Source organism: Pelobates fuscus, chromosome 1 (genome assembly GCF_036172605.1).
Source record: "Pelobates fuscus isolate aPelFus1 chromosome 1, aPelFus1.pri, whole genome shotgun sequence".
NCBI lineage: Eukaryota > Metazoa > Chordata > Amphibia > Anura > Pelobatidae > Pelobates > Pelobates fuscus.
This window is the reverse complement of record NC_086317.1, coordinates 477,342,415-477,369,478: the sequence shown is the minus strand read 5'-3', so window position 1 is coordinate 477,369,478 and position 27,064 is coordinate 477,342,415. Positions and strand designations below refer to the sequence as shown.

Genomic DNA, 27,064 nt, shown 5'->3' with positions numbered 1-27,064 from the left:
CTGAGAGAACATTTTGTGACCTAAAATGTGCTCGTTTATGAAATTAACCCGGTTTTACGCGATGGTGGTGTATGTGTAGAGGGAAATCATGGCAGATAAGGTGAAAGGACTGGTATTTGAGACAATTATGCATATAAAAAGCTACATAAAGAGATCACACTATAAAACGGTGCAAGAGAAAGCATGAAGCTAAATCTTAATTTTGAAACCTATCCATGTTGCAATGATTTTTAAGTTTTAATGAGGCTGACCAGACTTGCATTAGCTTGTGCTTAATATCTGCAAATCTCTTTTAAACAGAGATGGAATATACAGATGGCCAGGGAAGCGGGCAGCATTTTTCACCATTGATTTTCAGGTAGAAAATCACAACAAAACTACAAACTTACAATGTTAACTATTAAAAGGTGTGTTTTTGAGAAGAGCAGGGAAGGTAAGTATTACAGGTGTGGGATACACATGGATAGTTCCTGGAACAAACATGTGCGATCTAACATCTTAAAGTGCAGCACAAGTATATGCATGCGCGGCATTTCATCTATGGTACGCTGCTCCCGTCACACTCATTTGCAACATGGCGGCAAAGAAATTGCACAGTAAGCCAGGGAAGTTTTACATAGGATGCAAAACTGGAGTGGAATAATATAAGATAGAGATAGATTTTTATTGCACAAACCTTAGCTTTTAGTTACTTATACTGGTTGAAAGAGCCAGAAATATAGAACATGTGCCTGTATGCACAGAATGCTTATTCACCACTAGAACCATCCCACAAAAAAAAAAATCCATCATCAGTTCATTGATCCATAATTTGGAGAAAGTACACCTCTCATATAGATAGTGGCCTATTCTACCTATTGCCAAACCCAGCCCTAATGACTGGCAATGACTGACTCTGCTCCCCCTCGCGATGTATCTGGATCACATTTGTTTTTTGTGATAACGGAGGGCCGGTCTCTAATTCCATCCCTTGGCGTCACAACATAAAGAGGCTGGACCATTCTTGACTCATGAACACTCTGCCCAATGGGTTTAACGATGCACAGGCAGCAACCTGGCAAAATAATAAACACTAAACCACCAAAGAAGGGGATCATTTTGGAACGTTGTAACAAGCATTGGGCTTTTCCCGATCGCTTGGTTCGCTCTGAAGTCCTGCAACTTGACAACATCATATGGCTGCGGATGTCACATGCCTGCAACCCAGTGCTTCTCAAGACCGAGGTAGCCATCACGATCTGTGATTGTATCATGCTGTGTTATTTCATGAAACATGTGAGTTGACTATTTTTATTATCACTAACTGATTAATTGTTAACGATTATTGGGAATGGTATTCATAAGAGTTGTGACACTTGTTAATTTAGACTTGACAAAAGGCTCCTGTAGGAGGTGAAACTTTGTGTTCACTTTTGTACTGCAAATAAAAACTGCCTTTGAAAGAAACATCAGGTGTGCCCAGATATCTGTACCTACTATTACTGCAGACCAAGGCTTTACTTGGTCCGGAAACTTCAGACAATGACGCCGCTGATAGGCTGAGAGTGTCAGCCGACGCTCTCGGCAGCTCCTTATTCACAAAACAGTTTAAAAAAAATATTTACGTTTTGTGAATGGTGAACTACTGATAATCTGAGACGGTCAGCTGACACTCTCGCCGAGACAACTTTCTTCTGATGAAGTTATGGTGCACAGAGTAAAAAAAAACATACTACATTTAGTATAAACAAACATGAAATCTAAACTCCGGGATGTAAATGGCAACTCAGTAAGTACGTTTTGAACACACACAAGAAAAGCCGTATTAATATTACAGAAACTGTCATATACGATGGTGAAAATAATATAACGAAGGATTCCGGGATATTTTTATGATCCTCAGACCCGCACGCATTTCTAACATGAGAAGAAAAGAAAACCTACTGCGGCTGAAAGATACAAATCAATGGATTCTGGCTTTTACCAGGGAAATATCATTACCAAATGTAGCAAAGTATCGAGAGTGCCTTATGGCGAAAAACTGAAGTGTGCCAAGATCCTCCGTCCTTCAAAGCCATGGGAGGAATAAAATGGTAACAATAGAATGATAGAATTTATAGAGTGCATTAGAGCTCGTTTCAGACACTCACAGCTTGCGTTTATTAGAGGTCTATATGATGACAAGTGAAGCTCTGCCAATGTTTAGGGAAGATCTTAGTTTTTATTAGGCACTTTTAACAACAAATAGCCGCTCTTTTCAAGGCTCATAAAAAGGTGATAGATTACATGGGGACGAAGAACACATTAATCTGTCTCCTAAAATTCATGGCTTGCATATACTTTCAAGGTACGTGTCTGATGCAGAAACCGTGATGTTGGGACAAGTTACAGAAAGATCAGTGCTTTGAAAAATAATAAAATAAGGAAAAATACAATCTGGGCCAAATGGGTGCCAGTGGGGTTGGAAAAAGCAAGCCACCGTAGGGTTAACCTAAACGTTTCTTCAATAAAATAACGTAGTCCCGTCTGCTGAAAAAATGCGCTTTTTCCTGTCTTTGTTGAGTAGAGTTTTAGAAGCAGGATGTCAAATGATTATAACGCTAAGAAATCTGCGCGTCTAACTTTATATATCAGCCAAAATATTAAAACCACCCGCCTAATATCACTGCCAATCTGATGAATCTGGAGGTCAAGCCAACAACTGGGTGTCAAATGGGTGTGTAAATATAACATGCAATACGGACTCTTCATAAGCAAAGCACTTATTGCACAGCATTTTCCAATATTATAACAAATGAGTTAAAAAAAAGTTAAAACAATAGGCTGATGAGGACCCTGCCCAAACGAACTGTCAATGTTAATTATTCAGTTCCCTTCATTTTAAATAGCTCATCTATTCATACAATTACTTGAAAAGTGTATCACATTAGAAGAAAATGCACACGTGACAATCACCCCTCCTCCCACTGCTACACCATACACCTGCTTTTTTTTTTTTTTTTTTACATACATACCTTTGTACAAAACAAATGTTCTGTTTGAAATAAAGAAAACATAAGTAGAGGCACCAGATAGAAAACACGGAAAATTAGTAAATTAGTCTGAGAAGTAGGTAAAAACTAAACGGCTACATTTAAATTGTAATTAATTAATTCTTGTTTAACAGAAATGCTGAATATGAAATCAAATATTCAACGCGTTTATTATGGATTACAAATGCCTTATTACCTACACATGCTGCAGCAGCCCATTTATTACACGGTTCAGAAAAGTCTCTAAAGGATGTCACAATTCTTAAAAAATGAGCTATAAGTAGGAGAGATTCTTTGTTTTTCATTTTTCATTTGGGAGAGCCGGAGAGTGTATATGGCCTTTTGAGAAGTAAGGCTCCTGCCAGAATATTAGCATTTTATTGCAAAGCAGAGGTCAATAAAAAGCCCTAAAAGTAAAGCTCAAGATGTTTAACAGTGAGGAAAAATGTGTAACGATATTTTTATGTACACTATTGCTGGCAAATTAAATAGCTGCAAGAGGACAATATGTTTACATTGCAAATAAGCCATAGTGCAGATACAAGGGGAAACCAACAGTACTTGTTACAGCAAAGTAAGAAGTGTAGCTTCTAGTTCTAAGCCCTTTGTTTAGAAGATAAAGATAGTCAATGCTGTGACTTGTAACGCAAAGCTTTGCATAGATCGCATTAAAGATGTATTATCAGAGAGACAGAGACACACACATACAATAAAAGAAATTAAACAATATAAGCAAAGGCATATATAATGGGGGGGGGGGGGGGGGAAGGGGACAGAACATGGAAATAAGCAAATAAACACCAGAAACAATATATGGGCAGGAGGGGGGGACGACTTGCCTTTGTATTGTAAATTAGTCCCCCTTCCCCTGATAAAAGCATTGTGGCAAGACCAGATACAATCAAAATCTCCACAGTACAAATAAATGAGCTTGTAAATGCTTGTAAATGAGCACAGGCCGGCATTCTATTTTTAATAAATACAGTGGTGCTTCGGGAATTTGTTCATTATTACCATATCCCATTCTTACTGCCAAATATACCTGGGATTGCATTAATTGAGCTATTATCTCTGATTGCAATATAAGCACGGCTTCATCAGTATGCAACCAAAACAAACCCTAGCAGCTCTGTAGGGGAGAGTGGGGATCCATACACCGATTTACCCAGGTAACTGGTTGGGTCATGACAAACGAATTTGGCAACCAGGACATGACAGATATCATATCATGGGATCCTCTTCTTTATACACCTCCTATTATATCCTCCATGGGTGGGAGATACTCTAGCTCCACAAGTACCAAGGCTAGATGTGAAAGTCCACTCTAATAACTCAGGACAAAACAGTTGGACACACCATGCACAGACAAGCCGGAGAAGCAAACCGTCCAGCAGGCCAGACTGTTTGAGAGAACCAATACTCTAGAATGCATTTCTGATAATATCCATAAGTAGGGAGGACGCAAGCATTGGCCAAATGAGTTTCAGGGTCATCAAAAGAGAAAAACAGCATGTTCTTAGGAAGCAACACGCTATTAAACAGCTTACCAGTCAGTCTTTACAATATCTGCAGTTATGTCTCTGAAGAGGCAAATAATAAACCAGTCAGCAGAATTTTATTTAAGCTTTTAATTTTGGGCTGCAAAATATTGTACGGACAAATAATTCACACTTTTTTTTCTTTTACCTGTGAACCAATAATAATTCCCCTCTTTGCTGGTAAACCTCAAATTCTTTTTTTTTTTTTTTTTTTTTTTAAACAAGTCCTGGCCAGAGAAGACACAAGACATTAAAAAGTCGTCGTTGAGATCTACCTATATGATTGCATGTGTTTATAGTCGGCCTGTTGAACTGAGGTCAGTGTTCTATTTTATGACCGTGGAATAGCCAAGACATTACATCTCCCCTAAGTTCGACACAAGGTTACTGCAGAACATTTGGCCAGACTGGGATACAGGTGTCGAGATTCCATTTCCATTCCAGTGAACAGCTAATGAAGTCTCTCCACCGAAGCTCTGCAACTTTTCCAACCGCCCAAACGTCAATGTGAGTATCAAATTGTGTTACAACATAGGAACAGGCCAATATGAATACACTTTCTTAAGGAAAGGTTAAGATTATTGTCTGGTTCCAGATAAAATTACCAAACTGACATCACAGTCCACTAGTAAGCAATATTTGCAGCATCACATGCCTACAATGGTGTATACAACTCCTTTAAGAGTTAAAGAAACAACAAGGTTACCCCAAACAAAAAAAACTATTTAAAGTGTAAAGAAATGCAACTTACAAATTAGCAGGCTTACATAAATGTTTATTCTGAAAATTCTTAATATTTTAATATGCAATGCTTTGCAAACACCTTCATTAGTATTTCAGGTCTGTGTATTGCTCTGGGGATCGATCTTTTAGAGCAGGGGTTCTAAACCCAGTCCTCAGGACTCCCTACCAGTCCAGGATTTGAAGATTACCTGGGTGTGTCTAAGGTGTTTAGAAAAAGGGAAAAGAAACACCTTAGACTCTAAACACCTTAGACACACCCAGGTAATCCCTAAACCCTCGACTGGTAGGGGGTCCTTGAGGACAAGGTTGAGAACCCCTGTTTTAGAGCTTTCAATACTCCAAACAGAAAAAAAGATGGACCAATTGTATTTTGTCGATTGTGTGGATCAAAGATATATTAAAGGGACACTAGAGTCTCCCAGACCACTTCATGTTAATGAAGTAGTCTGGGTGCAATGTCCCTGTCCTCTTAACCCTGTAATGTAAATCATTGTATTTTTTTAAAACCTGCAATGTTTTTACTGCAAGATTAAGGCCATCCCTAATGGCTGCCAGTATGACTCTAGAGTAAGACTGTCATGTGACACAGAAGCATGCTGTGCATGTACATTCGGTCCCCAATTCTCCTCTGCGAGCAACATCGAATTGAATAGAACGGTGATGGGAGGTTAAAAAGAAAAAAGTAGTGACAGTGACACTATACCGTTAGGAATACAAATTTTTTATTTTTAATAGTATAGTTTTCCTTGAAATAGGTACAAAGGTACTATGATAAAAACGACAGTTTTGTTTTACCCCAGAGCGTACAGTGAAAATGGAGCTTTCTGCATGTGTGATTAAAAAGGTGAGATCAAAGATCTATAGGGTTCAGATAATTCTATAAAGTGAGTGAGTACACATATAGAAAATGGGAACCATGAATTTTACCTTCCACACACGTAACCTTTCTAAACCTCCCCTCCTTAGAATACTAGTCCTCCGTGGTCACTGATACAAGACTCAGCTCATCCTTGCAAGCTAGCTGCCCTCGTGCTATCTTTCATTCCAGCCTCCCCTTTACACCTCATATCCAGTCTGTCGCTAAATCCTGCCAATTGATACCAAGGAGCGTGTTTATGCTCTTGTAATTTCTCGCCTTGATTACGGTCATTCTCTTCTAACTGGTCTTAACAGAAACCAAACGGCTATTCCCTACAGTCCACAATGAATGCAAGCTTGTTTTTATATCCCGTTACCTCTCTTTCAATTGTTACAATGGCTCCCTATAGGATTCAAATCAGATTACCTTTTACCTACAAATCTTTTAACAACTCAACCCCCTGCCATATTTTGTCATTAATTCATAGATACTTGCTTTCTCAGCCATTATCCGGTCAGCTGCTCGTACCCGTACTGCTAACTCGCACTTGGCCAGCTCCACTCTTGAAACAGCCTACCTCGCTCTCATAAGATTCATCCCCTGTCTTCAATTATTTAACAAGTCCATAAAAACCCATCTCTTCAGAATAGCCTATTACCTCCCATCAGTAATTTTTCAAACCTATATCCTACTTCCTCAACTTAATTATTAGGTCACCTTCCAATTCTGCTACTTTCCCATCCTGTCACCCTTTCTATTGTGTTTTTATATCCCACCTCCTCTAGACTATAAGCTTGTTCAAGCAGGGCCCGAAAATCAGCCCATTGTCCTGTCAAAATCTAATAGTTTGTGTCATTTGTTGTTAAATTTCCCAGTTATATTATGGTAAGTGTGAAAGAATTTACCTCGATTCCAAGGTTCAAGCTTATAGGTGTCTTATTAGATAGCCTATATATAATATAACTTGGACTCAAAAAATGCTTAATACGACACTTAAGACCATATATGTCTAGTTCCAGGAGCAGTTGGCCTCCACCTGAGCGGTCTTTCCTAAATCAGTCTGTTCTTTCCCTTTCTCTGAACTTAAATATGTTATATGTTCATCCCTATGTCTTATCTGTACTCCTTTCAACTACTGTTCTATGAGTATTTGCATGTAAGCACTTACTTTTTAATGTATAAAAATACAAGCGTCTGGTGTCAAAATACAAGCGTCTGGTGTCTGAATTCACGCTCCTCCAAGTGCACTTGAAATAACAATTTGGGCTCCCATGAATATAACAAATATCACATTGGATTTATATCATAAGGCACTGTGGAATAAGTTGTCACTATATAAACACGAATAAAAATAATTGCTATAATCAATGTAATCAGACCAACGTGCTGCATGCAGGATGTCCATTAAATCAGTCTCTGAGTGGCCTTGTCCATCTAAGAAAGATTGAGCAGTGTAAGGTACAATGTAGTTATAATGGTTACTTCCATTAGGATACCATTAGAATATTATGGAACCCTGGCTAGTCCTGGTCTCTAAACCTGGTGCGGGCAAAAAGTAGACCTCCTGAGTAGCTAAGCATCATTGAAGAAGTAGTTCTACTTTTTTGGTCACCATTGCTTAATGTATATATATGTAAACAAAGTTGCCTGCATATCTAAAGAGCATAAACCTCAAAATATAAACACCTAACGCTCCAAAGGCTGATGGGTAACATCCAGAAAATTACTAATGAAATTACTCTGCAAGACAAATACAAATCTTGGACATTCTCAATGATCACAAGCAATATTTCTTAGTCTCATTCATAATATAGAATATTTTAATCATCATCACAGCTATAGATTGAGGTAGGAAGTCTATCGGTGGAAAATTACAGATACCTGGGACCTTCTCCTTGTTCCTTAAAAATTGCACACATCCTTTAGAGTTGTGTACAGCAGAGAAACAGACTCTCTTAGTAATGCAAGAAATGTGATTCATTTCTTACACGATAAGAAGATTAGATCAGGGCTAAGAGACCAATTAAAAAAATACAAATCATGACAGACTAGCCTATAATTATACCTCGTTGTTTAACTTGCCACTTGGCCTGGTATAAGTGACTAACAAACTCTGGAATGTGACGGAAAGACTCACATGCTCCCTGGTTTTGAAATTGAGGAGAGACGCTAACCTGATCTCTTCAGCTATGAAATAAAGGAAGTTTGGAACCGTATCCACAAAGTCAGAAGTGATTAAGAAAAATTAAACACGGACAATACTTCAGATCCCATTGCGCTAGAAGACTATAAAGAAATCACTGCACTTGCCAGAGTTTTAGCTGTGCTAATTTTAAAATAAATATTACTGTTTCAAGGAATACGACCCAACAGTGTAACTGCAAAGCCAGCTAATAAATACATTTCACAGAGCAGGGTCATAAAATAAATAAAAACACAAATAAAACTGGCCACCACACCCTTTCTTCTCGTAAACCTTTCGACCACACTGCAGGCTCCAAGTAAATATCAGACTTGTGTTATACTAGAAAACACAATACATTAGATTTATTTCTTACTTTATAAATTGTCCACGCCTAGATTTAAGTATTTACAAATATTACCGGATATATATATATATATATATATATATATATATATATATATATATATATCCAACGATAAAGTGGAGCACTCCGAAGGTCTTTTAACAATAGTGAATTTATTGGTACAAAAAAGTTTTACATCGACATGTAAATCCTGTGATTCGACGTTTCGACCCCTCAGGGTCTTTTTCTTGAAAAAAAGACCCTGAGGGGTCGAAACGTCGAATCACAGGATTTACATGTCGATGTAAAACTTTTTTGTACCAATAAATTCACTATTGTTAAAAGACCTTCGGAGTGCTCCACTTTATCGTTGGATATATATTGAGGACGTCGGATGCACCGAAGGCAGGATATATCGGAACACTATTCAGGGGTGAGTGCCTAAATTATTATTTTATATATATATAGCAAGAATGCGCTTGTTTAAATATAGTCTTACAAGGACGGACAACAGTTACATATCGAGGCAGGTAAATGAAAAAAGAAAAACCATATGCACAGTAATGATAACAGGTTTATGGCAAACAAGTTAGTATCAAATAAAAGAAAGGGAATTTTGACAAATCTCTCTATACCTTTTCTGTGTTGCAAGAGCTGTGCGACTGTTTTTCGAGTGTCAATGTTGTTGCAATTAAGAACATTTTCACAGCAACACTGGACCTCTCCCCCATAAACTGCTCTCAGCCATAATACAGCACTCGAAACAAAGATCGGTAAACCTGTCCGGACACCTCAAGGGACTTAGAAAAAGGATATTCATCTGCAAAAGTTTATTAATTGTTTAACAACAACAACAACTAGTATGTGTTTATAAAAACCCACATTTACTGTTTTTCATGAGTGATGCTGTAGAGATTTTTTTTTTGTAAATACCTGAGCAATATTTTTGTTGAGAAGGTAAACTCCATAGTCAAACTGCAACTTCTCTCCTCCTTTAGGATACAAAGGGAATCTAGAAAAGAATGGAAAGCTCTATCTTAAATTTCCAAGTAAAACAAAATAAGGATTTCACATAATCCAGGAGCCGCTACAAATGTATATGTAGTTACTTACCTGCTCAGATAGTCACCTGCAAACCATTGCAGGTTAGATGTAAACTGTCTAGTAATCTTTATAATTTGGTAAAAAACTAAAAAACAAACCACAAGAGCAATGCAGCCAACAAATGCTGTAGATGCCAGGTACATTGTGGTTAGAGGAACTTTGCCACCCACCCCCATAAAGTCAGCTCACTGGAGTTATGGGGGCAGGAGTGTGTGAGACCCATCTTTTTCCAACAGTTTAACCTTCAAGATGGTCCTACTGCACCTGACACTGCTGGCCCCTGGCTTTCTCCCCTTTAAAACTTTTTATCAAAATATTGAAATAATCAAAACTGTACCATATATAAAAAAAAGACATATCAGCACTAAAATATTAAATGCTTTAAAGGAGGTTTATTCATTTAAAAGCTTATTCAAAATAGTTTTGATGACCATATAAAAACTCAATTTTATAACTTTGTATGTTTTTTTCCCCCAAAATTTGTTTTTCTGTAAATGTAATTCATCAAACTTCTGACACATTCCATCTTAATAAATGGTCATCTTCTACACCTGGGGCTCCAAACCCACTCCTCAAATACCCCTCTACCAGTCCAGGATTTAGGGATTGCCCTGTTGGGTCTAAACTGTTTTTTGTTTCTTCTTCTAAAAACATTACCCATTACAACTGGGTAATCCCTACATCCTGGACTGTTAGGGGGTACTTGAGAACTGGGTTGGGAACCCCTGTTATAGACAACACAATGACTAATGCTAGATTCGAGATCTCGAACCTGGGAACCCTCACATGCTAGCAAACAATCCTTCAATAGCAGAATAAGTGCTTATACAGGTTTGTTAAAAAGACAGCAATATCTAGGATTAAACCCCATTAATAAAAACCTGATTATTGTAAAATCTGGGAAAGATGCACATCCAGATAGCTCTATATAAAATACTGAATTCTGGACCCTGCCATTTCCTAAACTAGGAACTTTATTTTTCCGATTGTATTCAGGAGATTGCAATACCATACATCCAGCAGGCTGGCGACAGGAGACACTGCACAATTTTATGGACGTAACTTTAGCTTAATCTACATTGGTCTGGTAAAAAGTGTTATTTTAAAGACTCCAGATATAGTCACAATAGGTTCAGTGTACTTTGTAAATATAGTTAAAGCACTGCAGTCCTTGGGTGCAACAGTAACAGACTGTAAACCAATATGACAAAATTCCGCAATCTAATTAATAGTTCCTCTGAATCAATTACAACATTACAGATTGTTTCAAATCCCAGATAACATCATCGGGTCTGCAGCAAAACAGAGCTCCGGAGAACTCGTGTGTAGAAGCAAGGTTTGACACAGTATTTATATCCATTTATTGTCAACAGCAACATATTTATCAACGCCAGGCTTGTACAAAACTAATTTACATATAGTTGATTTACATATATAGTTATTAATTTACATACACATTCATAGACCTCTGCAAATCTCACTTCCAAGTGGATATGTATTTAGAAAAAAAGTCCAAAGAACAAAAATGGCAGTTTTTGTTGTCTCTCGGGAAGCAATACATTCGAGATTATACTAATAAATCTCCTCAGTATAGGTACATACGTTGGTATCCTCACAAAAAATCTAAATATCCCGTTTCATGCATATGAGGGTGTACCAGTAAATCTCATCTGACATACCGTATATAGAATAGGTGTGTATTTGACAATCTCCCAATGATCTCTCATTAAGACGGCTGGAACTGCCAATTACATATAAGGTTATACGGATTATCTGCAGTGTGTATTTTATACCTTGCCATTGAAGGCAGTGCCTCTAATGTGCACATGGCCACCTGTTACATCTTCATGTTTACAGCTCAGTCCGGTATTCAAATGCAGGACGATCCGATTCGCTAAAGTGTTCAAATATGGAAGCTGTATATAAATATATATATATATATATATATATATATATATATATATATAAAATCAATGCTATTTACCATCAACTCCCTGTGCTACAGGAGAGGAAATTAATATAAAATGCCAAAATTAAAACAGCCAGAGTCTGCGGCACCATCGCTGCCATAGCTACAATGGACACTGCCCACCGAGTGTCAACCTTTCAATAGAGGATTCCCAGTAAATGTCCAAAGGCAGCAAGATTGGCCATCTGTCAGAATTTTCAGGGGCAATCACATACAAGTAGCAGAAACTGCAGGTATGATGGCCATATCCCCCATGTTTCCTCAGCTATACATGAATTCAACACACTGCAAGTCACGTTAGCATATTCTGCCCATTGAAGAGTAGAAAAGATTTGTGTCCAGAAAAGCGTGGTGGGTCTGTTAAAGTAACTTTTGGGGCCTGTGCATATTTTGCAAAGTGACAGATCCAGTGGCTGCGGGGTACAGGGGTAGGTAAGTTGTACATACCTCAAGCTTTCCCTCACCATCTTCATCCTGCGGGTCTTTTCAGCTGCTGGTGCTTTAGGTGTCAGGAGTCATGAAAGTACAACACTCAGGTATATGAGGATCCAGCGAGAGCCTCCACAGACAATGCCTGAATCTTCCAGCCTCACCTGTGATGACTGCAGGGATTGGACAAAAGTGGGCTTGCCCATCTTTTTTCTAGAATCTTTGAAACGCGTTGGAATGTCACTGAAATTCCCACACCGTCTGGGCCAGTATTTCATAAAGTATATTCATGAAGTACTGAAGTTACAGACCTACTGTAACACTGCCAACAAATGACTCGGCATCAGACCATCGGCAAAAGCAATCACATACTGCTGTGGAGTTTGCAAGCATTTTGCTTGGGTCATGTTGCTGACCAACAATAGGAACTAAATGCAGCGTTACTGGCTGGTACTCCTCATAGTAACTAATCATTTACCATAATACTATACCAATAAGACCTGAATTCCAAACTAGAATGACCATGATGTGCCGATAGACTGGAGCACAAGGTGTATGGGAATTTTAGATTACCAACTATAAAGCTGAAGTTTGCCCATTACAGGGTCCAAGGGCAAATGTGACTCACGCCATCTGCTAATGCTTGGAGCTGCCAAGCTTTCTTTAATGAATTGGAACAAAAAGGAGGGAGAGTGGAGATTTCATGAGGTATTAGTAATGTGGGCTAAATCAGCCATTTAATTGGAAGGCACAAATGGTTCTCTTTTAAAGTAAAATGCACGGTGAGCTTTCTCCCCAGTGTATTATTAATAAAGATCGCATTGAAGGAATAAGACAAAAAAATACACTACAAGGCTTTGACTAGACACGATCCAAAGGAATTTGCAGAGCTGTGTGACCATGTGGTTCAATGTTGACAACCAACATCACCATTTACATTGCTGCCTATGACCAATCGCACAAAATTACGATTCGATTCAACATGATTACTTGATTAGTATTTAATGTTTATTAATTTGCTTTCTTCTCCAACTTTGCTTAAAGAACAATAGAGTTAGGAATACAAACATGGGTTAATAATGCTAAAGTGTTCCACTCACTGCTTTTAGATTAACAGGCCCCCCGTGAGTGCAAAGCAGATTTACACTATTTCATGTGGCATGCAGATCTTGTTGTTGCCACCAGCTTCCCTGGCTGAGATTATCAGTCCTGGTACAATGGTACCACACAGAATTGGGAGGGTAGTGTGCATGAACAGCAACTCGCTATCTCCATGGGAAGCATTCAGCACCTCAATGCAAAGCATGGAAAGGCTCAATGTCCGCCCTACAATCTTTGCAAGACTGAACCCAGGAAGTCCCTTTAGTGTATGTCTGAATTACATCACTAGAGGTTTTCCTAGGCAGCAAAATATTGAGAGTGCATACAGCACAGATTGAGACTTTACCAAATCCACTATTTGGGGATCAATCTATTGTAAGACAACCTAAACTTTTGATGCCCCTATCATTCTAAACACCATAGCAGACTGGAAGCTTGGAGTGAGGACTGCTTCAGAGGTACTCCGGTAGAAATGATACGTTTTGTGATTACGCAGGAATAGAAGCTTGAATGTCGTGGAAAGATGTCAAACAAGTCGTACTGGCTCCCATAGATATTTGTGTAAAAAGAACTGCGACTCGAAGCCAAGGAAAACAGAATTGTTTTAATAAAAACAGGGAATCTGAAGACAGACTCTATGCATATCTAGCCATTTTGAGAATAATTAATCATATTGGGGAAAGATTTTCCTCTTTTGATGAAACACACATGCTGGATTATTGTAACCTTGTGAAAAGAAAAAGAGAAATAAAAGTAACACGCTTCATGATGAAGGCTTTATGGGAAAACGAACAAACAAGGTGAGTATTACCACCATTCTTAAATTTGCAGAGTCGCCGGCGCCCAGACATTTTGATGAAAGCGTTTACAGCCCTGTGTTATATAGCAAATCAGCTACATGGGGTCACTTGCCTTTCATACAGCAAATCACATTCATAATATTATCTCATTTCTTTAATTTCAATATTACTGCTTAGGGGGGCTTTAATTCCTTAAAAAGGAAACCACTGTATTTTTCTTTTCTTTAAAATGAATGCAATATAAGCAGCATGTAAAAAGGAACCCTTTCACTTTAAACTCGTTTTATCTAGTGTTCCCTGTGTCCTCCTTTTTCAGGTTGGGTTCTGTGTACCGGCTGACCAGCTACTGGTGAGGGTATTGACAGTCTCTTACAAAGCTGCGATTGGTGCAGTTAAAGGGTTACTCCAACCACTAGTAATCATGGTGGTAGGAGTCTCTATATTCAGACACTTTCAGAGATATGACCCCTTATGTGCCACTGGCAAGTTACACACCAGCACACGTGACTACGGCAGCCTAGAACTCTGTTCCGGGCTGTATGACATCAATACTATGCGAAAATTCTGTCTGTTGTCGGTGAGCACAGCTGAGGACAGAAGTAATTGTCTTCTCCCTTGCAAGGGGTAGCTTTATCTACCTTCCCTCCCCCCATGCACACCCTCCCTTCCTGGCTCAGAACACGTGCATGTGATGATCTGGTGAAACTGTTTAAAAACAATGCTTCTCTATGAGAAGAAATAATTATAAAAATAAAAAGTATTTCATTGGATCACACGAGCCAGGCTGTGACATAGCACTGGCACTGGATTCCAGGAAAGTTTATTGCTTTTTAATAGGGTTAGCGCTAACCATGATACAAATCTGTAATATGCCAACTAGGGTATTACTGATTAAAATAATGCATAAATAGGGTTATAGAAAATCTTTAATATCAAAGATCGATCAGAAAGCAGCAAGAAGTGATTTTTATAGTTTTCTATAAAGGAACATCATAATGTTAGGAATACAAATCTGTGTTCCGAATGTTATAGTGTTCCTGTCCCTAGTACCACCAGGTCCCCCACCTTATGGAGCATAAATAGTGTTAAACCTCCCTGTCGCCCTTCCCCGCCCCCCCCTTTATTTTATTTTTTTCTTGCCTTGTTTCCAGCACAGAGACACTCTCTGTTCTGCAGACCTCTCCTCACCCTCCCTGATGGTCCAATCAAATATTCATTCAAAGTTTCTCAAGAAAAGAACTGAATCGATGCTTTCCTATGGGGCTTCGGGTCACGGCACCTGATTCTACTCTGCGTGGGCCATTGAAGAGTCTCTAGTGGCTATCATACTGACACTCACTAGAGGAGGACTTAAAGGGACACTATAGTGTTCCTTTAACAATACCATCTATATAAATCTACAGTATCCTCATTTTTGTTCTTTACCAAAATCCCTCATTTACAACAAAAGGGCTGGAATTTGAATTTTATAAAATGCCCCATTCATCTTTCTGTCCACATTGCTATTTATAAAAAAAAAGAAAATATATACATATAACGAACGCTGACTGATTCAGCTCTTGCAATGAACATGTAAATCTGCAGTCACATCACTTTTTCACTTTTCCACAGCAGCCATCTCCTGCAATGACTGATGGGGAAAAAACAAAAACAAACATCTTCTTTGGACGATCGTAAGGGGTCTTTCCATAGACCCCATTTTGTACTCTAGCATATATTTTGGGTATGTTTATCCCCTACACACACACTTACATACAGTTTCCAAACAGGTGACAAAGACTGATTTAAAGCAGTTGTGCCATTTGTTTCTTTCAGTTTTCCTTAAAGGGACAATCTAGGCTCCTAAAGCACTTCAGCTTGTTGCTTTATGTATGAAGATGGCGTCCTCTTTTTTTCGTTTTACAAACTGTGCAGATTTCATTAGAATTAACAACCTCCCTGGCTGTCAATCAAACAACCAACCGGTCCAGTTACTTCCTGGTTTGGTTAGCTCAGTGGATTAACTCAAGAGGCAGCCCTTACCCAGAGCACCTGCCTTGTAAAGACTTCTCACTGAGATGCATTGGGAACCTTTTTGATTAGAACCTAATTTGATAATATATTATATTTGGCAATTCCATACAAGTATAACAAATATTGTCTAGATTTTTGTAGCTTTATAGATGATTGCAGATTCCGGTGTTGGTATATTAATTTGACAGTTATGGTTTACTGCCGTTTTATTTAATAATAATTATACTAGTATTGTACCTACAAGTTTAATATCTGTGAGTAAAACAGTTATGGTTGAAGGGACTGGGTGCCAGGGGCACTATGAAGATTTTGCTCACATGGCGCCTAAAGCCGACCCTGCCGCCCATTGCCAAATACCATGCTCCCCGTGAGAAAAAGTAGTCCCTACTGTACCTTGTGTTTAGTTTCCCATGTACAGAGCACAGTACAGTACCCATTTCCAGCCTATACACTTCCCAGGTTAAACTGCTATAATTAATGATCCCCGGCAGTGGTTTCTATAAGTAAACCTGGATAAAAATGGAAGGCCATTTCAATAAAAAAAAAACTTATTTAACCCCTTAAGGACACATGACGTGTGTGACACGTCATGATTCCCTTTTATTCCAGAAGTTTGGTCCTTAAGGGGTTAACCTGACAAAATACTGGTGCAGAATGTCTGAAATCATATTAAAGTGATCAAATCAGTGAAACTAGACCAATGTTCATATAATTTGCTGCCAAGCCATGCTGCTGGGAATTATCTGTACTGGGGATGGATACAATATTGAAGCAAAACGTTACAAGTAAATATTTTTGGAGCCAGAAAAGTAAACTCATAACAGTTTGAGGGTTTTTTGGGCATTTAAAAGGTTAAAGTATTTGCATTAATTGGAATTAAGCAAATGTGCAACACACCTACCAAAGGATCGCCAGATACAAAAATAAATAGGTACGCTAGGTACGCAGATCGTGAAATAAACCTGCAGGGAGGAATTGTCATGGTTACTTCACTCAAATATTGTCAGATAACTATTCCCTTAACGAAGTCAGGGCATGCTATGCCGTCCTACAAAAAGACTTACCCTGCGCTCCAGGCAATCCAGGCAGTCCCCCTGCAATTAATGCTGGCGATCCGAGTCACATGGTCAAGGTGATACCGCAGCAATCACTGTTACAATGTCTCAACCAATTAATTTTAGAATTAGCTGAGACATTGTTCTCTGTCCATCTCTTTCCTCACTTTGATATGACGGAGAGAGGCAGAGAGATCATTGCTACAATGTGTCTCTTACTGTTAAAAAATAAATAAATTGTGAATCAGTCTGATGAAAATAGATTTAAAAACAGATAGTTATCAGACTGTTCACAATTTTAGTTATTTTTTTTAAGGGTCCAAAAATGATCCTTTTTGATTCTTTTTGTCAGCTACAGCAATGTATTATTTTTAACCCCTTCCCTGTTGCCTGATGATTGTAGTATAGAATATCTGTACCATACTGCTTCAAAGGGGACATATGCCCCGAAAATAATTTACAAGTTGAAAAGGGCATCTAATATATTTGGCCCTGTGACTTCCCCAAAAACATGGAACACTGTGGCAATGTGGAGAACTGTTAGTGAGACCATGCAAAGTAAACATATTGATGTATTATTACTCTAACTCAAAATTATGAAATGTCCTGTGAAAATGGAATTCAAGTGTGTGAAAAAACACAAATAAAGGTATTACCACTAAATGGGGTCTGCATTTGTGATAAAGTAGCTAAACCAAACATCTCAAAAGACGCGATTTGAAATACTCTGCCTACGTTTGAAAATGGTATGCCATAATGGTTGAAATATTACCACCCAGGCTGCCATAAGGTCTCAAAGGTGACATAGGCCCAGAAAATGTCAGACTGCCAAATTTCCAGGTATGAAGCCTGAAATAATCATGCCCCAATGTTTTGTCTTGTAAACTTTCCAAAAACATATAAAATGGGGGCTACTGACATATTCACACACAAATTTGTGCTTTAGAGCTGTAAAACAAAGACAATGGTATCATCAGTGCAAGTACAGTTTGTGTGTGAAAAAAGCAAAAAAAACTAACAAAAAAAATAATATGAACACTTTGGCCAGGTTTTTGACCAATAGGTTACTAAAAAAGACAGGACATTTTAAATAACCGAAGAAGTCTACTTTTGCAAATGGTATGCCATAATGGTAATTCACATTCCAGAGCTGCAATACTGTCTCAAAAGCAAAATAGGCCCAGCAAACCAAATTGGCAAATTTCAATGTGTAAATAGTGAAATTGGCCAGCTCTATATTTTACCCTGTAACTTTCCAAAACCCCATAGCATCTGTACATGGGAAGCATCATTGTACTCATGGAACGTCACAGCATACAAATGTGTGTTTATTGCAATAAAAGTCAACATCATTATGACATTCACAGTTAAAGGACCACTCTAGTGCCAGGAAAACACTATAGTGCCCTGAGGGTGCCCCCACCCTCAGGGTCCCCCTCCCGCCCGGCACTGGAAAGGGGAAAAGGGGTAAAACTTACCTTTTTCCAGCGCTGGGCGGGGAGATCTCTGCCTCCGATCCTCCTCCTCTCCTCCTCCCATTCGGCTGAATGAGCACGCGCGGCAAGAGCTGCGCGCGCATTCAGCCAGTCGCATAGGAAAGCATTTACAATGCTTTCCTATGGACGCTTGCGTGCTCTCACTGTGATTTTCACAGTGAGAATCACGCAAGCGCCTCTAGCGGCTGTCAGTGAGACAGCCACTAGAGGATTAGGGGGAAGGCTTAACCCATTTATAAACATAGCAGTTTCTCTGAAACTGCTATGTTTATAAAAAAAAAATGGGTTAACCCTAGCTGGACCTGGCACCCAGACCACTTCATTAAGCTGAAGTGGTCTGGGTGCCTAGAGTGGTCCTTTAACATGCCATGCAGAGAAAATAAATTCACACTTTTTTTTAGATTGTATTCATATTAGATTTTTAATATATAAATATTAAAGGGACACTGTAGGCACCCAGACCACTTCAGCTAATTGAAGTGGTCTGGGTGCTGTGTCCCTTTTGCACTTAGTGCCGCAATGTAAAACATTTACATTGCAGCTCTAAGTCTGCACTCAGTGGCCGTCTATCAGTCAGCCACCAGAGGGCTTCTGAAATCGTAACAGACTTTTGGTCTGTCATCCTCTGCATGAGAACCTCCAGCATCAGATTCAATGCTTTCCTATTCGGAGGACTAATGCGTGAGCGACATTTGAGGGACGAAGGAGTGGGCGGAGCTTCGACCCAGCACCGTGGGACATTGGCGCTGGGATAAGGTTTTGTCTTGGTTCAGAACTTCGACAATTGCCTCTGTCCTTAAGCTGTTAAACTTACTGATTTAACTATGTCTGGACATATTTCTATACTTTTAACACAGTGTCACGAGTATAAATGTAACGGAATAGTGGCAAATGCATGGAGAGAACACTGCCAATCTAAAAATATAAAGTGTGTGCCATTACTAGGAATAATGCTAACACTCCCAATCTATCTAACTATATAAAGTGTGTGCCATTACTTGGAATAATGCTAACACTCCCAATCTATTAACTATATAAAGAGTGTGCCATTACTTGGTATAATGCTACGGATAGCCATGTATGGAGATGCCCATTGAGTGATCAATTCTACAGATATTGAATACATTTTTAACAACAATAGATCATGCTGTGTAACGGAGTGCAGCCTCTGGTAGATACTATTCCTCTCTAAACCGCTTTGCACTAAACTGTAGCTGGATGACAAAGTGTTGGAGATGATCTATAGTAAATACAGACATGACAGTTAGAGAAATGGCAGTCTCTGTGCACAGAGAGCGCCTGGATATACTTACTCTCTCTCCTTTTCTGTAAGCTTGTCGTTGATATGGTCCTTAATGGCGGATCGGGATCCTTTGTGCAGGACGGGGTATCGCAGGGGGACTTGCAGGAAGAAGGAAATCATTGAAACCAAGTGAGCTGTGTAACCCAGTGCAACAGCAACACTCCCATCATCTTTTGCTGAAAGGCAAACAAAACACGGCTTCTCAATCGGTGTCCAGAATGCTATACATCAGACCACACAATGTGGACAAAGATAATGCTGTAAGAGGTGTGCTACCACTTTAAAAAAAAGATTGATGGAAAAATTGGGCTCCCACACCTAGAACATTATTACTACAAAAGGTTTCGTAAGTGTAATTAAATGTACTGAAACAGTCTCAGACAATCTATGATATCCACAGGACAGACAACATCACATCTCCCCTTAGGCACCCAGCTACATTATAGCCATCTGCCATCTTCTGATAATCTGGTAACCTTTCAGCATTTGGCTTCTATGTATCTATTTAATTCTTGTATTTTCTCTTCCTGAATACATACCTCTACACTATAATACACAATGGGAAACAGACCTGGGGGCATTTCTAAGGCATGAACAATGGCAAAAAGGTTTATCCTTGTTTATAACCGTTCCACTTCATCTAGATCAGATCAAGAACCTGCTTTTAAAACATTACCTAGATGGTAAACATCTTCTGTCTAGTGGGACATTTTCCCTAAGGTGTGGGAGATCCTTGGGAACTTTATCTCACATGTGGTGGACATGATGTTAATTTTGTTACACCATACAGGAATTTCAGTAAAAATCTATAAAAGATTCCTTGCCATGGCATTTGATAACGGCAAGAATGCTCAAGTACCTTTTTGAATGAAGGAGGGAAGAGCCACAGACTGCTTAATAAGGCTACGCATGGTGGAGGAAATCAGATCTATGGAAAAGCTAATGGGGTCCGGTCAAGTTACACAAGGTAACTCTGGCATGCTTGGGAGAGTTTTCTTTAATCAGACAATTTCAGATTTCTGGGACTGGTGAAACTTGGGAGCGATGTGCATCACGCTCTGTATTCTATACGTTGCATATAGTGGCCAGCTTTGCATTATGCGTATTCTATATGAAAACCACGATGTCCCTTTGTCATTGAACTCGTTACTCGATATTAAACATATCTGGCCAAGACAGAATTGGGATTTCCATTCTTTGCATGTTTTCTGTTACACCATTGGGATCCACTTAATGCCAATGATATTCTCCAATTAATGATACGCAAACCACATTCTCGTTCGGCAGCTTGCTACTTTACTTCCTGTTTTCATTGGATGCCTTACTTTCTGATATAACTATTTTATTTTATTTTTTATTTTTTTTTAAAAGGAGAGCTTGCTGGGAAGAAATATTTTTCATGGAATTCAGCAAATTATCGTGAGAAACCACAGCTGTCCAACATTTCAAATAGCCAGAACACATCTTTTACATTATATACCATTTTTATTTTTATATGAACTATTTCAGACGTTGTCAGAATAGCCCAGATGCAAACATTCTAACAATCAGCAATTTTTCCCACTTAGTCGTAGTTCTTATGCCAAACTGGTAACTGACCTGGAATTATAGGAAACTGACCATTTTATGCCTTTGTAAATACATTGCGCTAGTTAAACTACCAGCTAATGTATAGATTATAGATTCAGGTTTGGGATTTTAGCTTACAGCTGTATACCATATAGAACCTATAAGAATGGAAACTGCAGTCCATGCATCCATACAGACACATTTATTAGAAACGAATATGCTACAACATCAAAAACGCCTGCCTAAAATTGTGTGGGTCCCTTGTGCCGCCAAAATAGCTCTGATTGCTTTGAAGCATGGTCTCCGTAAGACCTTTGAACGTGTCCTGTGGCATTTGGCACCAAGACATTAGCAGCAGATCCTTTAAATCCTAAAAGTTGCGAGGTGGGGCCTCCATTCCTTAACAATTTTTGCAGCATGGCAGAGTGCATTACCATTATCCTGCTGAAAGAGGCCACTGCCATCAGGGAACACCATTGCCATGAAGAGATGTACGTGGTTGCAACAATCTCCAGATAGGTGGTACATGTCAACGTAACATCCACATGAATACCATGAAACCCTGTGTGTTATGACAACTGTCATGGCCAGCATTGTGTTTTTTGGAAATCTGAGTAACAGTAGCTCTTCTGTGTGATAGAACCAGCCAGGCTAGCCTTCGCTCCCTTACGTGCATCACTGAGCCTTGGGCGCCCAGGATCCTGACCCTGGTTCGCTGGTAGTCCTTCCTTGCGCCAATTTTGGTAGGTACTAAACATCCCACAAGACTTGAATTCCTGGGAACACCCCACAAGCAACCTAGCCATCACTATTTTGCCTTTGTCAAAATTACTCATTTTTGCGCTTTCCCATTTTCCAGGGTTCCAACACATGAAATTCAAGAACTGTTTATTTGCGGACTCATATATCTCACCCCTTGACAGAAGCCATTGTAACAATATAATCAATGTTATTCACTTCACATGTCAAGGGTTTTAATGTTGTGACTGATCGGTGTAATTCCCTGTATTAAAGACACTAATCTTGCAAGTATTACCTGCCTCAGGCAGACTCCTCTTTATATGTGATATGACTGTCGCCCAGAGAACTATGACACAATGTACGTACTCCCTAGACTAGATTAAGGCATACCCCCACACTGGAAATTTCACTATGTCGTATAGGGGTGCCCAAAGCAAATGTTTACTGTTGAGTTTATATGTTTTAATTATGTTCACTTTACAGAGATTTACAGAGATGTATTAAACCAGGGCACCATGATATCTCGAGCCAGCTCATGCCACCTACATTGCCACCACCTCCGATACCTGTAGGACGTAGACTAGGCCCAAATTGTCAGTAAGAGATCCCACATCCAGATTGCATTGAGAGTCTACTCCCATAACATATGGGGGCTAAATATGACCCACAGATGACACATGCTTCTCCGGGAGGCCCGCAAAACCGCGGCGGGCATACTCTGACTCCAAGAAACCTACTTCCCTAAAGCTAAAATTCCCCAATTTGGTATGAAACACTTCCATCAGTTCCACTCTGCTCATCTATCTAAATCCGGAGGGGTCTATTTGCATTCGAATTATTGCAATGTATTTCTGACAACAATGGTAGATATCTCATAGTGATATGTTTAATCAACGATGTACTGTATATCATAGTCAATGTCTATGCACGCAATGATAACCAGCGAAACTTCCTACATAGCAGGCCAACTAAGGTGACAGCTGCACAAAATCTTAACTTCTACACATTTGGTTCACATTTTAAAGAAAAAGTATCCATTTGACAGATAGGTCACATTCGCCATAATTCACAATAATAACTCACTGACTATTTAATGTTGTTTAAATGATTCTCCTGCCACTTATATTAAATTATCATGGCCAAGAATAAAAATAGTGTGCAATCATGTTGCTATTTTCTGCTTCCTTTACAGTAAATGGAAGTGGAAAACCCAGTTAGATTGATTGAGTTACAGTGGTGGGACATATTGATCTGTAATGGGCCGTAATTTCTTTTATAATCACAAACAGTCTCTGTTTAAATAACAAACCACATTTAGTGTATCTAACAGAACATAGTGTACACACCGTTACACCCTCTCTCCGTTGCTCGAAATAGCCAACAAAAACCACTTGGAATAATAGAAAAGGCCATAGTTTGATGATTGAGCAACAAATGGCTCAAAATAACAACATTATAATCAGCACTAAATAAATATGAAGATTGAAAGTCCTTTCCTCACTATGTCAACTTACATTCCCATATGCAAACGGATAACCACAGAGGAAGTCAATCTTCATAAAGAGACACGTAGTAACATTACAATAGGTTTTTGTTCTGTACTATATATCTGGGCTGGATACTGGATGCCATAGTCATTGCTGCAGCCCAAGACTAGTGGGAGTTAGAGTGCACAAATTATGCAGAATTTCACTGTTCTGCAGCACAGAACAACTACGGTACATATAAACAAAACAAAACAAAAATCTTGAAAAACAAATTGTGCATCTAGAGATATTTCCCTGTTATTTCTTTAACAGCTAAACAATGTCTATATATTACACTTTCCCATAATTAGGGCACAGATTATCATATATCATGTATGTTTCCATGTAATCAAGACAAGGAGAAAACAAAAAAACATCGTACCTTGAAAATCCTCCGAATTAGGCAATTTCACGCCGCATATAAAGTAATCCTTTTGATCATGCTGTCAAAAGAATGAAACATGAGTATACGAGTAAGATATGTCAGAGTACTGTTCCAGCAACAAAATGTTTAAGGGAACAATCTGGGCACCAAAACAACTTAGATTTTGGAGTGAACAGAATGCTGCATTAAGTGGTTTAAATCTCTCCCATTTTTTTTTATATAAAACAGAAATGTTTTGAATCTTTGAGCACTAGAAGCGTACCTCTTTAGCTATGCTGAATGTTAGCTCAGAGTGCCCTATCCATAACCAGTGCAAACGATAACAAAAAACAGCAATAGCCAAAAATAAATAAATGTGCAAATTAACTTGCAGAAACATAAAACTCACACTTTCTTCAACACACTGAAATCATTGACTTATGGTCCGATTTTGATTTTAGATTGCTGCATGCCTGTCATAATGTGCCTCCCGCCCTATACAAGTCATCCTTCGATTGAACCAACTGTAGTCAATCCATTATGTTTCTAACAATCTCCCCACATATCTACCCACTATGCTATGATCACACCCTTCATTCACTTACCCTGCCTCCCTATCACACACCACATAATTCACTATACTCTAATACCCCATGCCCTATTCACTAAGCATGATACAAAACAATCCCACCCACGCATACCTGGGTGCCCAGCCAGCAACAATCCCACCCATTGACTTATGTCCCACACTCAGCTAGCAAACCACACAATTTCTCTTATCAGAGTTTTTTTTTATTTTTTATTTTGCTTCTGTGGAATAGATTTGTTCATTAACGAGAGTTCACTGCTTTTTATACCTGGGTTACATGTTTTACCCCTATGTAAAGTCACAAAGGGTGAGCAGAATAACTCAAACGTGGAGCTTGATTTGTAGTGGAAAAAAGTGAGTGACAAAAACACCCTGACAAATGCACCCCCTCAGAACAGGCAAAGACTAAAAATAAACTAAATTAGTGGCTAATACTGCTGTTATTTGTTCAATATTCAGAAAATTATGGCAAAACATGTAAGAGAAAATGCAAATAAAGATAGTGAACTTTATTATTTATTTTGTATTTTCTCTTACATGTTTATTATTTTTGAATAGATAAGACACTTACAAAAGGTAAAGTGTCTTCATTCATTCAGCAACGAGTCAACCGATTATCAAAAAGGGCGCTGCAATTGTGTGAGATGGATGATGTTACTTACCGTATCAATTGGATAAATACAGGCAAGTTCGGTTAGTAGCTGGCGACAGCGATAAGTCAACTGAGCATTCACCTTCAAGAAGCATTCCCTGTAAATGAAGATAAACATTAAAAAAAAAAAAAGATATAACCAGTAACTGGTATCAAACAGATCAAGAAAAACATTTGAAAATAGTTCTTAAAGTGAACGTGACCACCTCTTCACCAGTCTGGACTCTGCCGGCAGTGGTTGAGTTGGCGGCCCTTATGGGGATGCTTAATATGGCAGAGTGCCTGCTAAGTTTGTTTTGTTTTAATTCATTTTAATTGCATTATGTCTATCATTTTGTGCCCAGCTAGTGAGGTTCTTCATGGTTCTTCTTCTACTTTATCATAATATGTTGAGATGTCTCTCTGATTACATTATTTAGATAAACTGCTCATGTTTCTTCTTGTAATTATCTGTAATTATCTATGCATGCAAAAACGTGTTATTACCAAAAAATGTGCTGTAATATTGACTGTCCTTCACTTTAACTATGTACACTAATTCTATTGCCACCGTTATCGGGACAGCGCAAGACTGTTTGCTCCTCTGATGCACAACAAAAATAAAAGATTTGAAATAAATAAAGTGAACGTGACACCCATCATAGTGTGGATAATACGTTCCATCAGGTTTGTAAAAAACATTTTACCAACAGCTGGCTACACAACAATCTTATCCTAGTTTGTGGAACAGTTATAAAGATGTTCTAACTACAAGAGGTATGTATGTAATACTGTGATTTCAAATATTTAAAATAAAATCCTTAAAACTGTTCAACCATTTAGCTTTCTCAGTGTTCTCTCGGGAGGCTGCTCAAACAGTACACCTGTAAATACATTTAAATACACACCGACCATGTTTTGTTGGTTCAATTTTTTGTTGTACATCGGAAAGGTAAACAGAACCTGAAAAAATGACTTGCTTCCGAATATACACCTGGAAGGGTTTTTAAGTGTTAATCTACATTTCGAGTACCATCTATTATATCTCCAAAATACTGACATTTAAAAAAAAAAAAAAAAATCTGATTTAGCACTATTTAATTTTCTTATCCATTGTACACATTAAAAAGACCCTACAGACAGGAGTTATTTATTTGTATGCACTATGGGAAGAAATGATGGCTACTCGCTCATGCCGATAGAAGCAGCCGGTTGGTTGTGTTATGTGGTATTCACTAGTGGGTACACCACGCATGCGCACGACTCTCTCTGCATGGATCTATTTCAATTTAGCACACAGTCTGTTTATATGGGCTATGTACAGCTCTGTCTGTTCTATAACACCTTGTTTTAGCCATTCCTCCACTTTGCCGTGTGGAGCGTAATATTGAGAGAACCACATTGATGAAGCTGCAAGCAGAACGAGTGGCCTCAGACCTTCATTCCACATTACTTGTACCACTAGACAGCCTAATTCTCACCCAAGCATGTTTCTATACTATATCACCTATTGCCTATTCTCGGACACTGAAGATGTGGCTTCATGTCAACATTTCCTGTTGTCCCACAACAGCGGGTCTGAGCAAACAAGTAAAATAAGAAATTCAATTAAAAAAACACATAAAAGCAGCCTTCTGTCATATCCACCATTAATGCAAATAGCTGGGCATCACATGTAAAGCACGATATTTTAC

The 27,064-nt window shown here is 38.7% G+C and overlaps 1 protein-coding gene across 1 annotated transcript in view; it reads right to left on the bottom strand.

Moving 5' to 3' along the window:
- The window catches only part of UVRAG (UV radiation resistance associated), an 89,038-nt gene that overhangs the window by 17,011 nt on the left and 44,963 nt on the right, over nt 1–27,064 (bottom strand). The window contains exons 10-13 of the mRNA XM_063432217.1: nt 25,402–25,489; nt 24,169–24,229; nt 19,961–20,126; nt 9,614–9,692 (exon numbers count right to left, since the gene is read on the bottom strand). Of these exons, the coding sequence (XP_063288287.1) occupies nt 9,614–9,692; nt 19,961–20,126; nt 24,169–24,229; nt 25,402–25,489 (394 nt within the window). The remainder of the gene's footprint in view (nt 1–9,613; nt 9,693–19,960; nt 20,127–24,168; nt 24,230–25,401; nt 25,490–27,064) is intronic.